The 19,240-nt window shown below is 38.7% G+C and overlaps 1 protein-coding gene across 4 annotated transcripts in view; it reads right to left on the bottom strand.

Moving 5' to 3' along the window:
• The window catches only part of UBR1 (ubiquitin protein ligase E3 component n-recognin 1), a 111,664-nt gene extending 101,442 nt beyond the window's left edge, over window positions 1-10,222 (bottom strand). For 3 of the 4 annotated variants that reach the window (XM_016212308.2, XM_016212312.2, XM_016212310.2), the window contains exon 1: window positions 10,127-10,222. In XM_016212308.2, coding sequence (XP_016067794.1) covers window positions 10,127-10,207 — 81 coding nt within the window. In that variant the 5' untranslated portion in view covers window positions 10,208-10,222. Of the gene's footprint in view, window positions 1-3,887; window positions 3,930-10,126 lie in introns of those variants that run through there. The other variant, XM_016212311.2, reaches the window with a different exon arrangement.
• Window positions 10,223-19,240: the final 9,018 nt, after the last annotated feature.

The following is a 19,240-nucleotide window of genomic DNA, read 5'->3' as shown; positions in this document are numbered from 1 at the left end:
GTATCTCCCTGACAATACTTATTAACTAGGAAGGGAAAAGATAGTAAGTGTAAAGTGGAGACCCTGCAGATACCAAGTTAACTAAGTGATTAAGATAAATATCACTAGTACTAAGAAATAGTAATATCAAGAATCCTTTAATACAATGCACTGAGAAAAATACAGCACCATTTTTGTGTTATTCTTGCCCAAAATGTATAATCTCATTCCAATCATGAAAAAACATCAAACTCAAATTAAGGAACACTGTACAAAATAACTGTTCAATACTCTTCAAAAGTGTCAAGGTCATGAAAAACAAGGAAAGACCAGGACACTGTTACAACCTGAAAGAGACTATGAAGAAGCTGAGACACAGAATCCAAGAGATAAAGGAGAAATAACTAAATGTAATGTGGGATCCTAGATAAGATCCTGGAACAGAAAAAGGACATTAGTGGGAAAACTGTTAAAATTCAAATAAGGTCTGTAATTTAGTTATTATCAAGATTAATTTCCTGTCCCTAATAATTGTATTAAGGTTACGTAAGATGTCAACATTAGCGGATACAGGCGTGAGGAATATAAAAGAACGCCTGTGCTATTTTTCCAAGTTTTCTGTAAGTCTAAAATAAGTTCAAAATAAAAAGTTAGAAAAGAAACTGATACTGAAGATGTTTATTTACTAATATAAGAAAGGCATTAATAATATGTAGTTCAGTAAAGTAGGTAACAAAGCAATACATATAAAGTCTTGTTTTGGTTAAATATTACATATATTTATGTGGAGGAAAATCAGAAGGAATATATACTAAAATGTTAACAGTTGTAGGTAGTGAGATTTTAGCATATTTTCATGGAATCTGTATGTTTGCTTACCTACTATGAATATCCTTAAGTGATTTCATATGAGGAAGATAAGTATTTATTATAATATTAAAACCTTTTTTTAAAACTGTGCCTTCCAGCCCCAGCCGGATGGCTCAGTTGGTTGGAGTGTCGTCCTGTACACCAAAAAGGTTGCAGGTTCAATTCCCGGTTAGAGTACATACCTAGGTTTCGGGCTAGATCCCCAGTGAGGGGGAGTATGAAAAGCAACCAACTGATGTTTCTCTTTCACATCGATGTTTCTTTCTTGCTCGCCTTCTCGCCCTCCCTCCCTCCATTCCTCTCTCTCTAAAATAAACAAACATATCCTTGGGTGAGGATTAAATAATAAATAAAATAAAATAAATTCACTGCCATTAAAAGGAAAGAAAAATAAACTGTGCCTTCCAGTATTCTAACTCCACGTCTCCAGGGTACTCACAGACCATCCACATGTCTGGCAATAACAATAACTAGCAGAAAAACAGTATCTAATGTTTTATAGTATACCTAAGGTTCTTTCCTTCAAACAGTACTAAATGGAAAAGAAAATCCTGTATATTTAGTGCTATATACCAAACAAAAAACTTTTCTGTCCCACCTAATTATGGAAGGCACGGAACTAGTTCAAGTTTTTCAAGAATATTTTCAAAAACATGAGAAACTTGAGAGTCAAAACAGAAGAGAGCCAAAAACCCATGGGATCTTCTGGTTCAAGTCCCTCATTGCACAGATGAGAAAACTGAGTCATAGTAAAGAAGTAAACTGGCTTGTCCAAGATCCAATAAGCAATTAATTAGTATCAGTGTCAGGAACAGAACTTAGGTATCCTAACTCTTAGAGTTCAGTGCTCATTCTCCTTAACCAAATATAAATATACATTTATCCTTAAGACCTGCTCAATTTCACTTTACTACTAAAACAAAACAAAACCAAAACTTTTTATTTTTTTCCTCCAAATGAAGGCTCTTATTAACAACTGCCCAACATTCCTGGATACTACTAAATACTGTATCTTTGTCATTACATGTCTTAGTGTGAAGAATTAATATTTTGAAATGTTATCTTTATACTGTTGGTTGATTTGAGCAGAATGTCTGGGTGTTGATACCTTAAATGTCCTCTCTACCAATCTTACCACTAGCTCTCTGTCCTCTGACCCCCCCTCCCACCCCACTTGAGCTATTTCTCAAGGTCCATTTATATCAAGGTCCACCTTCCTGAATATTTCACTGATCAACCTAAGAAAATTTCTCTCCCCTGTAACTCCAATATAGCACTTACTGGGGGAGGTACTCATTCAGTACCTAAACCTCTCCAGAAAACATGTTACCTTTAAATGTGTATATCTAGCCTCTTCAACCAGAATGTCAGCTCCTTGAGGGGGAGAACTTTGCCTTCCAAATCCCTATATCCCGCAGGCCTACCACAAGTACATAACAAAAATTCTCAATCAATGCTGAATGTTATAGACTTCTAGCTATAGAACAAAGTAGATGTATGACAATATTAAGCCTTCTAAAACTTTGTTCTTATAGGAGATAAAATAACATTATACTACTTTACTAAGAGTTTTCCTAGATGACTGTCACAACAATGAAAAGTTTTTTCAATTAAAATTTCTCTCTCCCACCCGCCAGATAAGAAAAGCCACACAGGATGTACTTTACTGGGTGACATGTTCAGGAATTTATTGGTGATTGGAGTAGGACTGCTTTTCTTCTGTAGGGTTGCTTTTTGTAATTTCCCCAATTTAAGGCAAGAATAAAATTAAGAATTTTTTATTTCAATATCCAGAAAAACAAAACAAAATACTTTTTTTTAGCATTTGGAGTTAAGAGAAGGCTTTCCTAATTGTTCTCTGAATACAAGTTCTCACATCATTTAAATTTCCAAACATTCCAAACATTTCCCTTGTCCCCAGAGACTTACTTGGATGCCTGTTTGGGAACATCATTCTGAAAAAGAAACTTTCTTTAAGTATAGTCTATAATTCTTTTTCTAATTCTTCTGTTTTGAAGTGGTAACAAAATCTGGATGCTCTAGAATTGACCATGTGGCAAGTACTGGGTTAGTATGGAGCATTTCTAGGCACCAAGAAATCTTTTGGTTATACAAAGTTCTCTTGTAACACCATTTGACAGATTCATAAAGTTAAAAAATAAGAAAACCACACAACCCTAGTTCAACTGCTCATGCCATAGGGAAACCCTATCCTATATGATAGTTCTCTAAGCCTGTCAAAACACTTCCTTTCAGTCAACTTCCATTCTTACACCTCACAATGAAACCAAAATCTACCTTCCTGTAACTTTTAGCCTACACTGCCTGAAATAATACAATACGATTTACTCTACTATTTCACCCAACATCCTTTCAAATAAATTAAGATAACTATTATGTTTCTCATTAGTCTCTTTATTTTGGGACTAAACTGGAACATAGAAATTAAAGACATTTGTCCATCCGTAATGACATGGTATCCAGACCACTCTCCATTTGATTACTCTTATGGAACATAAACAATAAGCCTCCATGCAGGGGAGTGGAGCTATTTATTACCTTCCTTATCCAGAGCACTAAACTGCTTTAAAAGATCATGTTCTTTTTTTGGCAGCCATATCACATTATGACTGAGTGAGCTTGCAGACAACTCAAACTCTTAGATCAATCACATATGAGACCTAGTCTTAATAATTGTGATGAAAGATGGAATTTACTGTTAATTACTTGAATGTAATTCACCTTCTAATAGTTTACTTAATGCCACTCTTCAGAACAAAGTCTATTTGACTTGTTTGGAAGTGTGGGGCTATAACCACTTAATGTGTCTTTATAGACTGCCTTTTAAAATGCCTTTGAACTTTAGTATTTATGGGTAAGCTAGAAATAAATTACTTTAGACACAGAAGGAAAAATCTATTAATTTATCCACTTGTTTTTTATACACACATACTCTGCCTTATAATCTAAGAAAGGATTTTAGTGGGTTTGCAAATATATATATTCAATACGGTAGGAAGAGAGTATGAGATATGTACCCCAGAGTTTGGGAGAGCAGATTTCATTTATCCAAAGACTTCATGGAAAGCTTAGAAAAGTGGAGCATGAACCTATGGTTGGAGGAGAAAAAGGAAGAGAATGGTTTAAGAAAGACAGTATGTTCTCAAAGCCAAATTCTGACTGCATGTTTATATATTTCAACAGGAAAGAAAAGAGAGGGGCCTTGTTTATCATGACTCTATATTTGACCCAGCCTATTTTATCAATGCCATGAAGACACAGTAAACGTTCTTATCATATTTACAAATACAAGGCTGGGAGGGATAAAAAATTCTCCTTAGGCTGATATTGCACTGAAACTAACAAGGTGAAGCTTTATTGTGATGAAAGTACACTCCATCTGGATAAGGCCTACGTCATTTCCAGATAGCAAGTAGGCACTTTGGTAAGTATAATAACTCTTCTGGAGTCTTTCAGTAACATTTATTTAGTACAGCATATTTCTGTAAGCACTTAGCTTATTACAGGGGTGTAACTTAACATAAAAAAAAAAAAAGGTTGTACCAAATGCTCTTAAAAACCAAACTCATCAAATAACCATTATTTCTTCAATAAGAGGCAGAATACCTTAGAAAACTACATAAGAGTTCATAGTAAAGCCCCTGGGACTAAAGAGGTCTTACTATTTTGTCTTATGCCATTTGAAGCTATGGGTTAAAAGCTTAAAGAAAACTGTTCATTTCACAGAGCATAGTGTATGATTAATACCTTGAGAGAAAAGGGTAAAATGATGGCAAGGGAAATCTGAAGTAACCTTCAAAGCTAGCACACATGAAGGAAGCATGAGCAGGATGCAATGGTTCACCCTGTGTCACAGATTTATATACATACATATCTACCCAGAAAGACTATGCAGTATTGAGTACAAAAACTACTTTACTTGCAGGACAATGTCTGTTATTAAACATAAGCAGTCATGCCCTGGCCAGTGTGGCTCAATTGGTTGGGTATCATCCCGTGCACTGAAAGGTTGCTGGTTCAATTCACAGTCAGGGCACATGTCCAGACTGTGGGCTGGATCCCTGGTTAGAGGGTGTGCAGGAGGCAGCAGGTGGATGTTTCTCTCTCCTCCTCTCCTTTTAAAATCAATAAAAAATATTTAAAAGACAAAATACATAAGCAGTCACTCCAGCACCAGCTCATCTATACCAAGTTACTATTATTTCCTAGCCTCTTACAGGTAGTGGGACTAAATCTGTCACTTTAACCTGAAGTTTTAAGATTTCATATGTGACATTATAGAAGTTGGTACTGAAAATCAGAATTTTCCCTATTTACCCACAATAGAAATTAGAAGAAGATAATGAAAAAACAGGCACTAGACCCTGCTATGATCTGGGGACAAAGCACTTTAGTCTGGACTCATGAGACCTTGGTTTTCATTCTAGTTTTCTCACTCTAAGTGTGTCCTTACTACAGAAAGCTGTGCTCTGGCCTAAAATGATATCAATTCAAATTCCTAAGGAAAATCCTCCACCGAAAATAGTATATAACTTCTCACTCCTTCCTCTTTATCTTAATATTTTAAAGTCAACTATCAAAAAATTATGTAATCTATTAAAGATCCCCTACAGTTATGAAATTATAGATAACTTTTTCCTTGATTTTCATAATTTTGCACACATAACAATATTAAACTTTTTTTAAAAAAAAGCTAAAATCCCCCATTTGGGTACAAGATAACTTTTGGGAGTAATGGAAATGTTCCATATCCTGATTTGGTGGTAGTTACACGGGTGTATACATCTGTCAAAACTAATCAACCAAATGCTTAAAATTGGAATGATTTTATTGAACATAAATTATACCTCAATAATATTAATTTTTTAAAAAATCCTCCCTATTCAATTTGAAACTTTTTAGCCTTATCTCTTAACCTCCTCAACTCCTAGTACCTTCACCTCCACTCTACCTCAGCTAATGTCTCCTCATTCATTCATTCAATAAAAATTCTGAAGCAATGTGCTAGGTAGTGGAAATATAGATGTGAACAGGAAACAGTTCATACTTTCAAGGAGTTTAATGTCTAGAATGAAAGACAGACAACAAATAGGCAATGCTGAGTAAAGCCTGAGACATGCTATATACAGTAAGAGTATGAAAAGGGTGCTATAGGAACACAGAGGCACATCTAAACCTGGCTCTACCATCACAAACGCCTGATGCACCTTGCCTCCACGTTCTAAAACTCCAAATTTCCCCTTTTTGACCATAATGTTCAGTCCTTCCAGTTATGTCAACATCATAACTTTCATACCTTAAATCCCACCAATTCCCTTGGCTCTTCTTAGCTCCCTGGTCAGTCTGGACTCCCAGGTGAGCTGCTACCCCAGCATGCGCCTTGCTCCATCCTCCCTCCCACACCCTCCCTTCACCGGCAACTGCCCTCTCCCAACCACTGCCAATCCTGCTCAAATAAGTCACTAATGTTGGTCCTCGTTTATTCACTAAGTCGGTAAATGTCTGCTACATCAAGCACACACTGGTATGTGTTAGTGAACAAGTCAGACATGACCCTTGCCTTCACGGAGCGTACATTCCAGTAGGAGAGACAGGCAGTTAAATAAGCATACGACAGTGCAGTAATTACAGATTGTAATAAATGCAGTGGAAGAAATAAACAGGGTCCTTTAACAAAAAATAACAGGAACCCATCTTTCAGTAAATATCAAGAAAAAGCAGCAGGAAAACACTCTAGAAAGGAGGAAAAAAACAGCAAGCAAAGGCATAGGCCTTGAAGCAAGATAGAGCATGGGCTTGTTTTAGAAACTAACAGGCCAGAGTGGCTAAATCTGAATGAGGAGAAAGGAGCAAGAAGTTAGGGTACATGCAGAGGCCAGGTCAGGCAGGATCTTGAATGGCTTGCAATGAGTCCAGATTTTATTCCAAGTACAATGGAAAATCACTGAAGAATTTAGGCAGGAAACTGATATGAATATGATTTCGTTTTAAAAAGATTTACTCTGGTTGCTATGAGAATGACTGTAAGAGGGCAAAATGGAAGCAATGAGACCAGTTAAGAGGCCACTGCAGTTGCCTAGGCAACAGATGGTGACTAGGACTAGAGAGGTGGAGTGGAGACAGAGATTTGTGTGTTCAAGAGCTATTACAGAAATGTCATCTACTGAGACAGGAATAACAAAACTCTTGATCTGCCTCACTCTTTCCCTCTCCCAAAATCTGGTCCTTCTTCTCAGTATATGACACAACTACACCCACGAATGCTTAAGCCAAAAACTGGGGATAGAGGTACCATCTATTTCTTCCCTTTTCCCTCATGCCTAATCCACAAGCACATCTTTTTGTTTCTACCATACTTTCAAATCTCTCTCAAATCCATCCTCTTCGCCCACCTCCAGTGATCTCTCTAGTGCAAGCCACCATCAACTATGGCTTGGGTAAGTTACTTCAGTAGCTTCCTAATTGCTCTCACTACTGGAAACACTTTTCAGACATCTAAGTGGATATGTCAAGTAGGCAGTCGGATTTGTGATTCTGGAGCTCAGAAGCGAGATGACCTAAATTTGGGAACTGAACGCATACAGATGGTATTTAAAGTCATAGAACTGAATGAAATCACATAAGCAGAGGAAAAAGAAAAGAGATTAGTACCATGGCAGGAAAAATCTCCTGAGATGAACTTAAAGAAAATCCAGCCAAAACAGATGGAAGGCAAAAGTTCTGTCAGACTACCCCACATACTGTATGAATTCCCAATTTTTCTCAGTCCTCATCTTCCAGGACCCAATAAACCACCCTCTCTCCTACAAACTACACCCTATGACACTACCCTACTCTCACCTCATACCTGCTTGGCTACTCTCTTTCTAGGTCTTTCCCTGGTTTTTCCTCCATTTTCTGCTCCTGAAATTCAATCATTCCTATTCCCCCTCCTCCTCTCTCTCTCTCCATTTCGCCCTCTCTCACTCCATGTCTCTCTCTCTCGCTCTGTGTATGTATATATACACGTACACATACACACACACAACTTTCCTCCTCAAAGATCTTATCCATCCCCACAATGTCAACTGTCAACTCTGAACTGAGAACTTCCAAATGTCTTGCTCAATGTGTGGCCCACAAGACTAGGACTTCAGAATCAGCAGGGTGTGCTTCTTAAAATGCAAATTATTGGACCCCACCCCAGACCTACAGAATCAATTTCCCTAATCATTCTCAAGCAATGGCTTTTATAAGTTTCCAATAATTCATACGTATTATTTCACTGTAATTGTGTGTTAGGTGATGTTAGCAATTTGAGAGCCTTCATATTTGTTGATGGCAACATGCCAGAAAAGTGACCTAGGGACAAAGAAGGAAGTTTGATTTAGGGACAGCAGAAACTATATCCATGGACAAGATTCTAGTGGAATTGGTAAGATTTCTTAAACACCTGTAACTCTCCCATATTTATTATTTTTGTTTTCCCTGTTTCCCAATGGTGATTTAAAATACAAATCATTCAAATGTCAAATAATTTCTGAGCTTGTTTTGCTTAATAGCAAGGAAGTAATCTGGAATCTTCCTCCACTGTCAGGATAAAATTGAAGACAGTAGCTTTAAAAAGAAAAGGAAAATAGGATGTTATCTGGGTTCCTCAAGTAAAAATCCAAGCCAAAAAAAGTGATTATGAGGCTTAACAGTCACAGGTCTTCATCCACTTACATCATTCTATCTTGTGTTAAAATTATTTGAGCACTTGTCTTATCTGTGTCACTGGACGCTGAGTTCCCTGAAGCTATTACACTTCTCTTAGCATCCATTTACTACTTTGCAAAACCCAAAGCCTTGCCCAATGAAATCTAATATTTCTTGAAATAGAGTTTGCAATATAATTCTAGTTCAATTCCTGTACCATTATCTCCAATCTCAAATAAGTGAAGTCCAGATTGGTGCGGTTTCACTGTACCACTTGGAAGGAATTAATATACCAAAGCTTTAAACAAACACTAGTCATCTTTAGCAATAAAAATTACAGTAACATTTCTGCCTACAAAACACAGTTTCCCCATTACTTCTAAGATGTAAAAAGCACAAGTTAGCATTAAGACCAGATGTTTGCACTGCTTCCAAACTTTCCCTATGTTCTCATTTCTTATTATCTCAAATAGATGCTTCCTTCTTCAGTACCAGCAGTGAAGTGAGGTTGAACTGCTATTTGGGGTAGAGGATAGCTGTAAGCACAGCTGTTTGTCACAGCTGGTGGACAAACCCTTATTCCAACTCCCTCCCCACCTGGTTTCTAACTTCCAGCCAAACTCACCAGTCCCTGGGGTAGACTCTTACTTCTGGAGCTCACTCTGTTCTCTCATAAAACAATGCTCAAGTGCCTGCAGTGTTGAAATACTCCAAGAAGAGTTCTCACTAAAACTACAAACCAAAGAAACTTCAGGAAGAGGTGTATATCCTACACTTTCCTGTATGCAAGAATAAAGACAAACTGATAAAACTCAACATCAAGCTGTGATTAACATTTGCGTGTTTCCCATATATCCCACCAGATGCAGGGAGACATCCAAAACACTACCTAATGTTATCCTCTGCCTCTTATCCTTCTCAGTCAGCTTTCTCTCTGTAGCCAGACGATTGACTCAAATTTGCTCCCTCTGTCTCGCCTTCCCATTCTTTCAACATACAGCAGATCTGGATATTACTTGAAATGTCTGGAAGTCTCTTTCCCACCTTTAAAAAGCAGCGACAGAGGACAGGGTTTTTCCATTGAGGATTAGGCCTGGGGTTCTCAAGACACTGGGATGAAGGGCTACCACTGCTACAGCCCACATCTTGACGTGTGTCGACAGTGGCAGCATACCCTGACACTATCAGGCCCCACCCAGCCAGCTATGCAATACATAGCTGTATCCTGGATTCCGACCCTCTCGAGGGGTTAACGCTGCGTCTATCGGGAAAATGGCTTTTCCTCCCACCCCGCCTCAGCCCCCACACCAGAGCATCTACCAACATCATCGGTTCTTTCCACTTCAGGATAGAGACACGCTTGAGCTCGTTACCACAAATAAATGACAGTCACTATATTCCGTAGGCTTGACCAGTAGCAATGAGGGTGGTGACTAACTTTTTATTTGGTGTCTTCATTACAGATCAACCCACACGACTGACTACCCCCTTCCCAGAGCCGCCATAAGGGGTGAAGCCTCACATCCTCCTGAGCGCGGAACTGGGGGTTATAAAAGGAGCTTGTACCACAAGGACTCACCGATGCCAGTTGCTGCGGGGTCTGGGGTAAGTCCGGGCTGACTTCCATCCTCTCCGCTCCCCTGCCCTCCTCGTCCGCCATCTTGAGGGAAACTGACGCTTGCAGTTGCAGACCCCCCGGCCGGAGACGAGCGGAAACCTGTAGCCGGCTCAAGAGACGAGGGACGACACTTTTACGACGGCCCCGAAGTCGAATTTGACGCAGAATCGAGCAGCGGCTTCCGGTCCGCTTCCCGGAAGCTAGCGTCACGGCGCGTAGGGCCAGAGGGCTTTACTTGCCCGCTTACCCAGTGGTGGGCTCGGTGCCTGACGGTAGTATGTCTGGTTTTGGTGCTGGGAACTGCTGCATCCACGAGGTAAAAAAAAAAAAAGCCAACCACACAAATTCAGCGTCCATTATGAAAGGAAGAAAACCGTCGGTTTTAAGTGAAAACCCGTTCTGAGTCTCTTTCTGGCCGGGTGGTTGGTCTGGGTGTGTTTTGTCTCTCAATGTACCTGCAAGTACCTCGCGCAGAGACCACGGAATGAGAAAGTACTGAAAGCGGTTACATCTTTAGGAATGTAGCCCGTGGGCACTTGCACATGCGCACAATAAAACTCGGGCTCTAGCTTTTTGGGGAGTGGTAGTGAAGGAATAACTAATAATTGGAAGCCTAGCCATTCATTAGTAGAGGGAAAACAAAAGTAAACATGGTAATCCGCATTATGGAACACAGTGCAACTCTTGAATTTATTTTTTATTACTTGTTGGTTGTTTGACCTTAGGCGAATTAACTTCACTGAGATTTGGTTCCCTCATCTATAAAAAAGATGTGGTAATAAGACTGTTTTTGTCATATGATGGTTGTGAGGGTTAATGACACACCGCCTAAAGCCCCAAATGCCTGACATTGTTCAGCACAATGCCTGCTAGTATTCAGGATGAACATTTTTGTATTTGTATTTTTCTGGCTGTCCTGCATCCAGTGGCAGTTTCTCAGTCCAGTAGGGGAGGGAGGAGGTCTTTCCATTGTGGGAAGGCTTGTTTCAGGGGACAGTGTCCCCAAACACATGGTTAGATTTCCTTCCTGTTTGGTATGCTCAGGCAGCAATGTCCATTCAGCCTATTGCAAAAAAACAATTTTGCTTCCAGCTTATTGGTCATCTGGAGTTCCCTGGGTTTCTAAGCATTGCTTTCTAAGCCTGTCTCCAGCTTCCTACAAAATCTATGGGTCCCTGATATCCTTTCAATAGATAACCCTTTTTTCTTAAGATAGCTAGAGGTGGGTTTTCTTTGAAATGGAAAGATTCCTAGTTGTACATTAACTATTAAGTTATTATTTATAACATAGTACTGCCTTATATTCCAGTTTGTCATGTTCTACCTTTTTTTTGTTAGTTCCTTGAATGCAAGAACCAAGATGTATACATAGAAATATCAACCACTATGTTAAGGACTTTAGATGCATTTTAAAGTATAACTCTCAAAACAATCCTGTGATGCAGTTCCTATTATCATTATACAGACAAGGAAATTAATAGCTCGAACAAGTGAGGTTGCTTGTTCAAAGAACTGCAATTACTAAGTGACAAAACCTAGATTCAAAACCTAGGTCTGTCTGGCTTCAAAATTTGTGCCTTTAACCATTTCACTCTCCTACCAATTATAAAAAAATTATTTTTGTCTCTTTTACCTCTCTGCATGTAGTATAAATGTCTCTTGTTAAATAAATAAAATATTCATCAGGTATCTGGCATACATTTAACATCCTAGTACATTTATATTAGACATTGTATAGGCCATGAACCAAGTAAAACATATAAACTTATAAATTATTGCTCTTTTCTGATTTAGAGCAAGGTATGAGTAGGCCTAGTTTACAACAGGATTATGAATTTGTTCGATTCTTATGCAGAGACATACTTCTTTTTTTAGTTAGCATCAGTTCATAGTAAACTTTGTGAGTAAATATGTTACATGGTCATTTTGCAGGTGCCATTTACTGTTTAAAGTATTATCAACAACTAATAGACGTTAATTAGCTTTCTCAAGGCCCCAGAATGACACAGCCCATTGGGACAGCCACACTCAGAACTGTGTTTTCCTTAGACTCCTCATTTATGGGTGTGCTGGAGGTTTTCAACCCTGATTACACATTAGGATCATCTGAGAGCTTTTTAAAATTCCAATGGCAGGACTCATGCTAGTGACTCTGATTTAATTTAAAAAGGGTAGGACCTGAGTATCCTTTAAAAAAAAAAATCTCTCCCAAGGGATCCTAATGAGCACTCAAGAGTTGAACCTGCGACTGATTCCATTTCAACTGACCTCCTTCTTAGAGATACTTTCTTATGTGGACTCGACATGGTTCCTCCTGCCTGGTACAAATCCTTGATAGTGCTCATCAGATTAGGGAAGAGTAACCTTCCTTATTGGTCTCCCTATTTCCACTCTCTTGCTTGTACTCATCCTCTATTCTCTTGCCAGAATTATTCTTTTTTATTTTATTTTAAATATGCCTTTATTGATTTCAGAGAGAGGAAGGGAGAGGGAGAGAGAGAGATAGAAACATCAATGATGAGAGAGTCATTGATTGGCTGCCTCCTGCACGCCCCCAATCAGGGATTGAGCCCGCAACCTGGTAATGTGCCCTAACTGGGAATTGAACCGGGATCTCCTGGATCATAGGTCAATGCTCAACTGCTGAGCCACACTGGCCAGGCTCTGCTTATTCTTTAAGATCAGTTTATATATGACTCTCCCTGAGAAATTTTCTGATTCTCTCATTCTCCAATAGGCAGAAGTTCTCCCTCTGTGCTTTCATTGCACTTTTAATTACTTAGATGCCTGTTGAACCTGCTAGACTATGAGCTTCATGAGAGGAGGAACTTGTTTCACCACTTTGTATTCATAGAACATGGTAGCTGCCAATTAGATCATGAATGCTCAATATTTCTGGGGGGAAAAACTCAGAAAAGACTAAAATACTACACATACAAATTACTGTAATTGAAATTTATAAATGGTTCTTAAAATACAGTCTTAAAAAATCAACTCACAAAATGTGCATTGGTCTCACAGTAATTTCCAAAGCCACATTAGAAGCTAGCACTTACAATTTTTTCATTGTTAGAGGCTCCTTCCTAGGGATCTTAGAGTTTTCACCTTGAGATCTTATTAAAATACAATATGTGTTGGCAGGATAACCACTTATCAGATTACCTTTTAGCAGCATTAGTTTAACAGATGCTGGGATTGTACATGGTGTTAGAGGCTGGCTTTCAAAAGAAGCTGATTCTGAAGCAGAGTTTAGCATACAGGTTTATTAGGGAGAGTGCTTGGGATCAACACCTATAGAAGGGAAAGAAAAGGAAGGAAACATGTTTGAGCTGAGGGAGAAGCTGAGCTATAATGCAATCTGAATGAAGGTCTCTGGGGATTTCTGAAACTGGACTAGTTCTTCAGAGTTGGGATGGAGGTGGGGGTACTTAGGCCTTTAATCACTCATGTTGATGAGTCATTAGATGTGGTCAGTCCTGGCAAGAAGAGTCACCTTGAGCAAGGCAGCTCTCTTCAGCAACAGAGGCAATTCCTGCTGAGCCAATACAACTGGAAGCATTCCCAGCATCTAGGATAGTAAGTCCTTCATTCCCAAAGTTGAGTCTGGATGGCACATCATAGTTGCCACCACAGGAATGATTAGAAAGGACTAAATGCCCGGCCGGGCGTGGCTCAGCAGTTGAGCGTAGACCTAGGATCCAGGCAATTGGGGTTTGATTCCCGGTCAGGGCACGTGCCCGGGTTGCAGGCTGCAGGTGATCAATGACTCTCATCATTGATGTTTCTATCTCTCTATCCCTCTCCTTTCCTCTCTCTGAAATCAATAAAAATATATTAAAAAAAAAAAAAATTTTTTTTGAAAGTGAGCTAAAAATGTCCAACAGCAAATCTTCTTTAGTTTAGCCTATAATCTTGGGAGACTGTGTGATACAGAGAAAAGACTGTGAAACCCAAAATGCCTAGGATTTGAATTCTAATTTCACCACTCCCTTCCTGCAAAGTATTAGGCAAGTCTACATAGAGTCTCTGAGCCTTAGTTTTCTCATCTATAACTGTAATAAAAAAATTTGCCTGATTAGGTGGTTGTTAAGAATTAAACAAAATGTATGTCAAACTACTTTGTCAGTTATCAAGGGCCATACAAATAAATGGAGCTGTTATCCTGTTTGACTTTTTTGATTAAGTTAACTAGTACTCCTTTGTTCAAAAACTGTCAGGTAACAGAGAGGTAGTAGTGGTGGGAATAGTAAAACTGCTGTCTGGTTGGCTAGAGCCCAAGCTGGGCTTTTCTCATCTTTGTTTCACAGTGATGGTAAGGGAAGATGAAATATAATTCTCCAGACTGATTCTGACTGCTCTGTGCAAAGCATCACCAATTACAACTCTTTTGTATAGTTTCCTCTAGCTCTTGCTGGGTGTACTGCATTCATCCAAGAGGCTGCCAAGGTGCCTACTCTATAATATTTATTTTACTTAAAAAACAAACAACTTTTTACCATATTGGATATAGTAAACTTTTTCCCCAAAGATGTACATAGGTTTGGTATGTTAACATGTTCTTAGGAGATCAATAATTCTGAGCCTTTATACTAAGCTCTACAGGTGGGAACTGGTGATCTCAGAACATCCTCAGAAGGATGTTTAGGAAGTCAGGAAGAGGAGGACAAGGGACAGAGGAGTTAAGGCTTTTGGGAGATGTGGGGAATAAGACACCAGAGCTGATAGAAATTTAAAGGGCTTGGACATGAGAAAATCCTTTAACCCAGAAAGTATTACCTCCTTTACTCCTTAAAACAATCTTGTGAAACAGAGACTACTATAGTCCCTATTTTAGAGGTGAGGTAACAGTGGGTAAAGAGGTCGCAAGAATGAAAAGGCCGACAACACAATTGTTACTTGGGGAGAGGAACAAAGACTAAAGGAAGGACTGAGTAAAAGAAATGGAGATAAGGCGCGAGAAAAACAAGAATTTGTGACTTCAGTGGAAGGGCAAGTGGAGTTGGGCTATAGAAGGGTCTAATGCCCTTCCAGTCAAGAGACAAATAAGGAAAGGGGAAATGAGCAGACAGGAGTGAAGGGGAAAAGAGGGTAAATTGCGAAGATAAGCTCTTAACACGATGAAGAAGAAAGAGGAGAAAAGGAATGTAACATTCCTTATTTTCAGACTTAAAAAAAACACAGTTGAGACAGTTTACTCAAAGGTCTTATTTCTGTTATAAATACATACATACACTTTTTGTGACATTAATAAAAAGGCAGCAAAATTAAAATTAAGTGACATAGTTTAACAATCCCAGGAACTACTATGCACCCACACCTATAGTAATCATGAAGGCAAGGATATTATAATAATTTATTTTATGCCATGTCATTTAACTTATACAACCTTTTTCTAGGCATCCAATTTCCAAAGAAACCAATAGATATGAAAATCTTTTTTTTGAGGGTGCAAAGATGCTTTAAAATTAAATGCAGTTAACCTTGAATTGTAATGGTCTTATCCCATACCTTATTAACATAAATCAGAGTTGTTTCGTGTAGGGTTTTTTGTTTGTTTGTTTTTGTATTGGTTGGCTATGCCAAATTTTCAGTAGCTGTTAAGAGTATACTGTTAACTATTTTTCTTCTTCTATGTTCATGGTAGGTTTTTCCTTAATGAATCTAGTAGTGTTTGAATACTGATATCCCAAAATACTGCATTTCAGATATGGGCTTTATGAATGTGTGTGTGTTTAATTTATTGATTTTTTAGAGAGAGAAATGAAAAGAGAGAGCGAGAGAAACATTGATTTGTTCCACTTATTCATTGGTTGATTCTTGTATGTGCCCTGACTGGGGATCAAACCCGAAACCTTGTGTCTTGGGATGATCTCTAACCAACTGAGCTACCCGGCCAGGGCTGGGCTTTATGTTTTGAAGTTCAAAATAATTTGTTTTAGAATGTGATTACCTCCATATAATAAAATACACCTTTTTGTTCATAGTAGTTCATAGTAATTTGATGAGATAAAGAGATTTGAGGCAATAATTTGCTAAAAGCTTATACTAAAGGTCAGCAAACTATGGTTGTTCCAACACTTATTTTTGTACTATCTAACCTAAGAATGGTTTTAAGTAGTTGGAAAAATAAAAATAAATAATAATATTTTATGAAATGGGAAAGTTATTTGAAATTCAAATTTCAGTGTCTATAAATAAAGTTTTATGGAATACTGCCACTTGTCTCTGGCTGCTTTTAGCTGAGTATTTGCTACAGAGACCAGATGGCCCACAAAGTCTGAAATATATATTATCTGGTCCTATACAGAAAAAGGTTGTCTACCCCATCCTAGAATACAGTACAACTCTGTTCTGAATAGAGATGACATAGTCACACTGAGGTCAACTCTGAATATTGTCCTAACCAAAATTGTGATACAATTGTGGGAGGATGGGGCCTGGGAATAAGAATGAAGGTAAGCCCTTAAGGGCATTTCTTGTGGTTGTTGTGAAAGAGGGCTAGTATCTTAGAGGGAGTCTGCTCACTCTGCCCAACTTAACCCTGAAAGCCCCATACTATCACTATTGGCATATCAAGAGAAACATGGAGGTCAATCACAAAGGAGTGAGCTCTAGAATTGAAAGGCTCCTCTGAAAGATATGAATGGGCACACTTGGAATCCAACATTTTCTGGGTAGTAAACATTTTCTTAGTGGCAAATGTGTTGAAATATCGCCTCCTTAAACTGAGTGCATGTAAAGTTTTGAGTAAAACTCAAAATAGATCTATGAAGGTTATCAGGATATGCCACCCCAAAATATGCCACTTTGGGATAAGGATTATTTCGAGCTGAAGGCAATTAATAATCAACAGATACAGGAAGAGTTCTCTGTCCTTATCTGCCTAAAAGCAGGGCATAAATTTCTCTTTGGGAAGGTGGCATAAATTTCTCCCTTCCCTCTCCTGGACCAGGACGCAAAGAGTAACCGTTATCGTGGGAGACAGAGAGCCAGCACCAAGAGGAGCCTGCATAAGATAAACCTTACTAAAAAAACAAAACAAAACCCAAAAACCAAACAAAAAACCCTCTTCCATTAGTTCCCCTGTATATTTCCTAGTTACTTCCCCACAATTGACCTCCCTTTAAGGCCAAACCCTTTGTTAAGAAGGGTATATGTAAGTTTACCAGTCTAACTGCTGCTTTTAGTTACTTTTAGTTACTTCTTTTTTGAGAACTCCTGTGAATGTAAAAAATATTAATAAACTTGTATGCCTTTTCTCCTGTTAATCTATCTTTTGTCAGTTAAATTCACAGGTCCCCATTTACTGAACCCCCATTTACTGGAGAGGATAGATGAAGTTTTTCCTCCTAGTCCCTCCACATCAGATGCCTTAGTCCCATTAACAGCATTCCTGACAGAAAAGCTCAGGTCTCTCTTCGTATAGCTCCAGTGTGGTTTGGGTGGGGAGGGTTATTATTTTTCCAGAGCTCCTGATTCATACCTGAATAGCAACAATGTGAAAAAGTTCGGCCTCTACTGAATCCCAACAGACAAAACTTGGATAAATATAAAGGTAAAACTTATACATACACATATGTATATAGAAAGCATCTAGGTTGAACTGAAGGTTTGGATTTGTAAAAGGTGTTAAGTTATTTTTACAGTTCTAGTCATTATCCAGCTTCCTGTTACTCTTTTACTTTACATGTGTGATAATTGTTAGCCTTTTTTTTTTTTTTTTTTTTGGTTTTCGCTGACTAGAGTTCCTGGATTGTCTTAGTTGGGCCAGGCATGTTCCTTGTTAATAAATATTTCTTGCCCTGGCCGGTGTGGCTCAGTTGGTTGGAGCATCTTCCAGTGTACCAGTTCAATTTCCCGTCAGGGCATAAACCTAGGTTGCAGGTTCTATCCCCAGTCTGGTTGGGGCGCATACAGGAGGCAACAGAGTAATGTTTCTCTCTCATCAATGTTTCTCTCTCTCTCTCCTTACCTTCCCCTCTCTCTAAAAAATAAAAATTAAAAAAATAAATCAATAAAAACATATCCTCAGGTGAGGATTAAAAAATATATCTATATATATTTCCTTCCTTTTCAACATTAGGGACTGTTTTTTTTTTTATTTTGCTTAATCTTTGGCTTGTTGGATATGTAGATATTGGGAAGTCTTTGGGTATGACTTTAAAATGGCAGCAACTTGAAGGTTGTAGTGTTGGAATACAGGTGTAAAAATGGGACATGTTCAGAAACAAATCCTGTGTAACCTCTGCAAATTTGGAAAGGTATACACAGTATGGGGAATGTTTATTGGTTTGATTGATGATTGTTTGTTTTGGGGTATTTGGTGGAAAAGTTAATCCAGACTCCTCATATAGGGAGGCACTCCTAATTTCATGATTAGTTTATAAAACAAAACAATATAAACCTGAGTTTTGTGTTTACTAAAGGAAATATAAATTTTAAAGAAGAAGAAAACAACAAAGAAAATTTAGAGTAGTACCACTGTCCTCATCTTCTGGCTCTAATTCCTTCTCAGTTTCTACTCCTGCTACTTATAAGGACCTGTCACAAGAGTGCTAGTTTCTGAGTTGAGGAAAGGGACTGGGGCCATTTGTCCTCTCAGGGAGTCTGTGGACCATGGCAACCCCATGGGGGGGCAGATTGTACTTGAAGAAAGAGGCTCCCATGTTGAGCTGAGAAGCAGGTCGATAGGGTCAAAGCCAGGATATGGAGTGGGTGGTCCCCATTACAACAGGAGTTGTCAGTCTTGGACTAAGGATATTCCACAGCTGTGGGGGGATCGGCCCTATGTTAGAACAGGGGAAGTCCTGAGAATGTGATGAAGTAGTCAAGGCTGGAGGCTTCAGGACCAGTTTAGGAAGAGTCAGTCCTGGGTGCAGAGATTTTACTTCTGGGGTTGGCTTGCAAACCTAGGTTTGTTGGGGTTAGCTTCATTTCAGAGATAAGGATTTTCATACCTGGGGAGCCATTTGTGGTTCAAATTGAGTCAGACTTGGGTTAGGGTTCATAAATAGGCGGAGATCTTGGGTTCACCCTCAGCCCTAGAGCCAAAGGTTTCACTTAAGGGTACAGCTA

This window comes from Miniopterus natalensis, chromosome 1, assembly GCF_054644295.1.
Source record: "Miniopterus natalensis isolate mMinNat1 chromosome 1, mMinNat1.hap1, whole genome shotgun sequence".
NCBI lineage: Eukaryota > Metazoa > Chordata > Mammalia > Chiroptera > Miniopteridae > Miniopterus > Miniopterus natalensis.
Note: the sequence above shows the minus strand (reverse complement) of the source record. Positions and strands in the feature narration are given on the sequence as shown.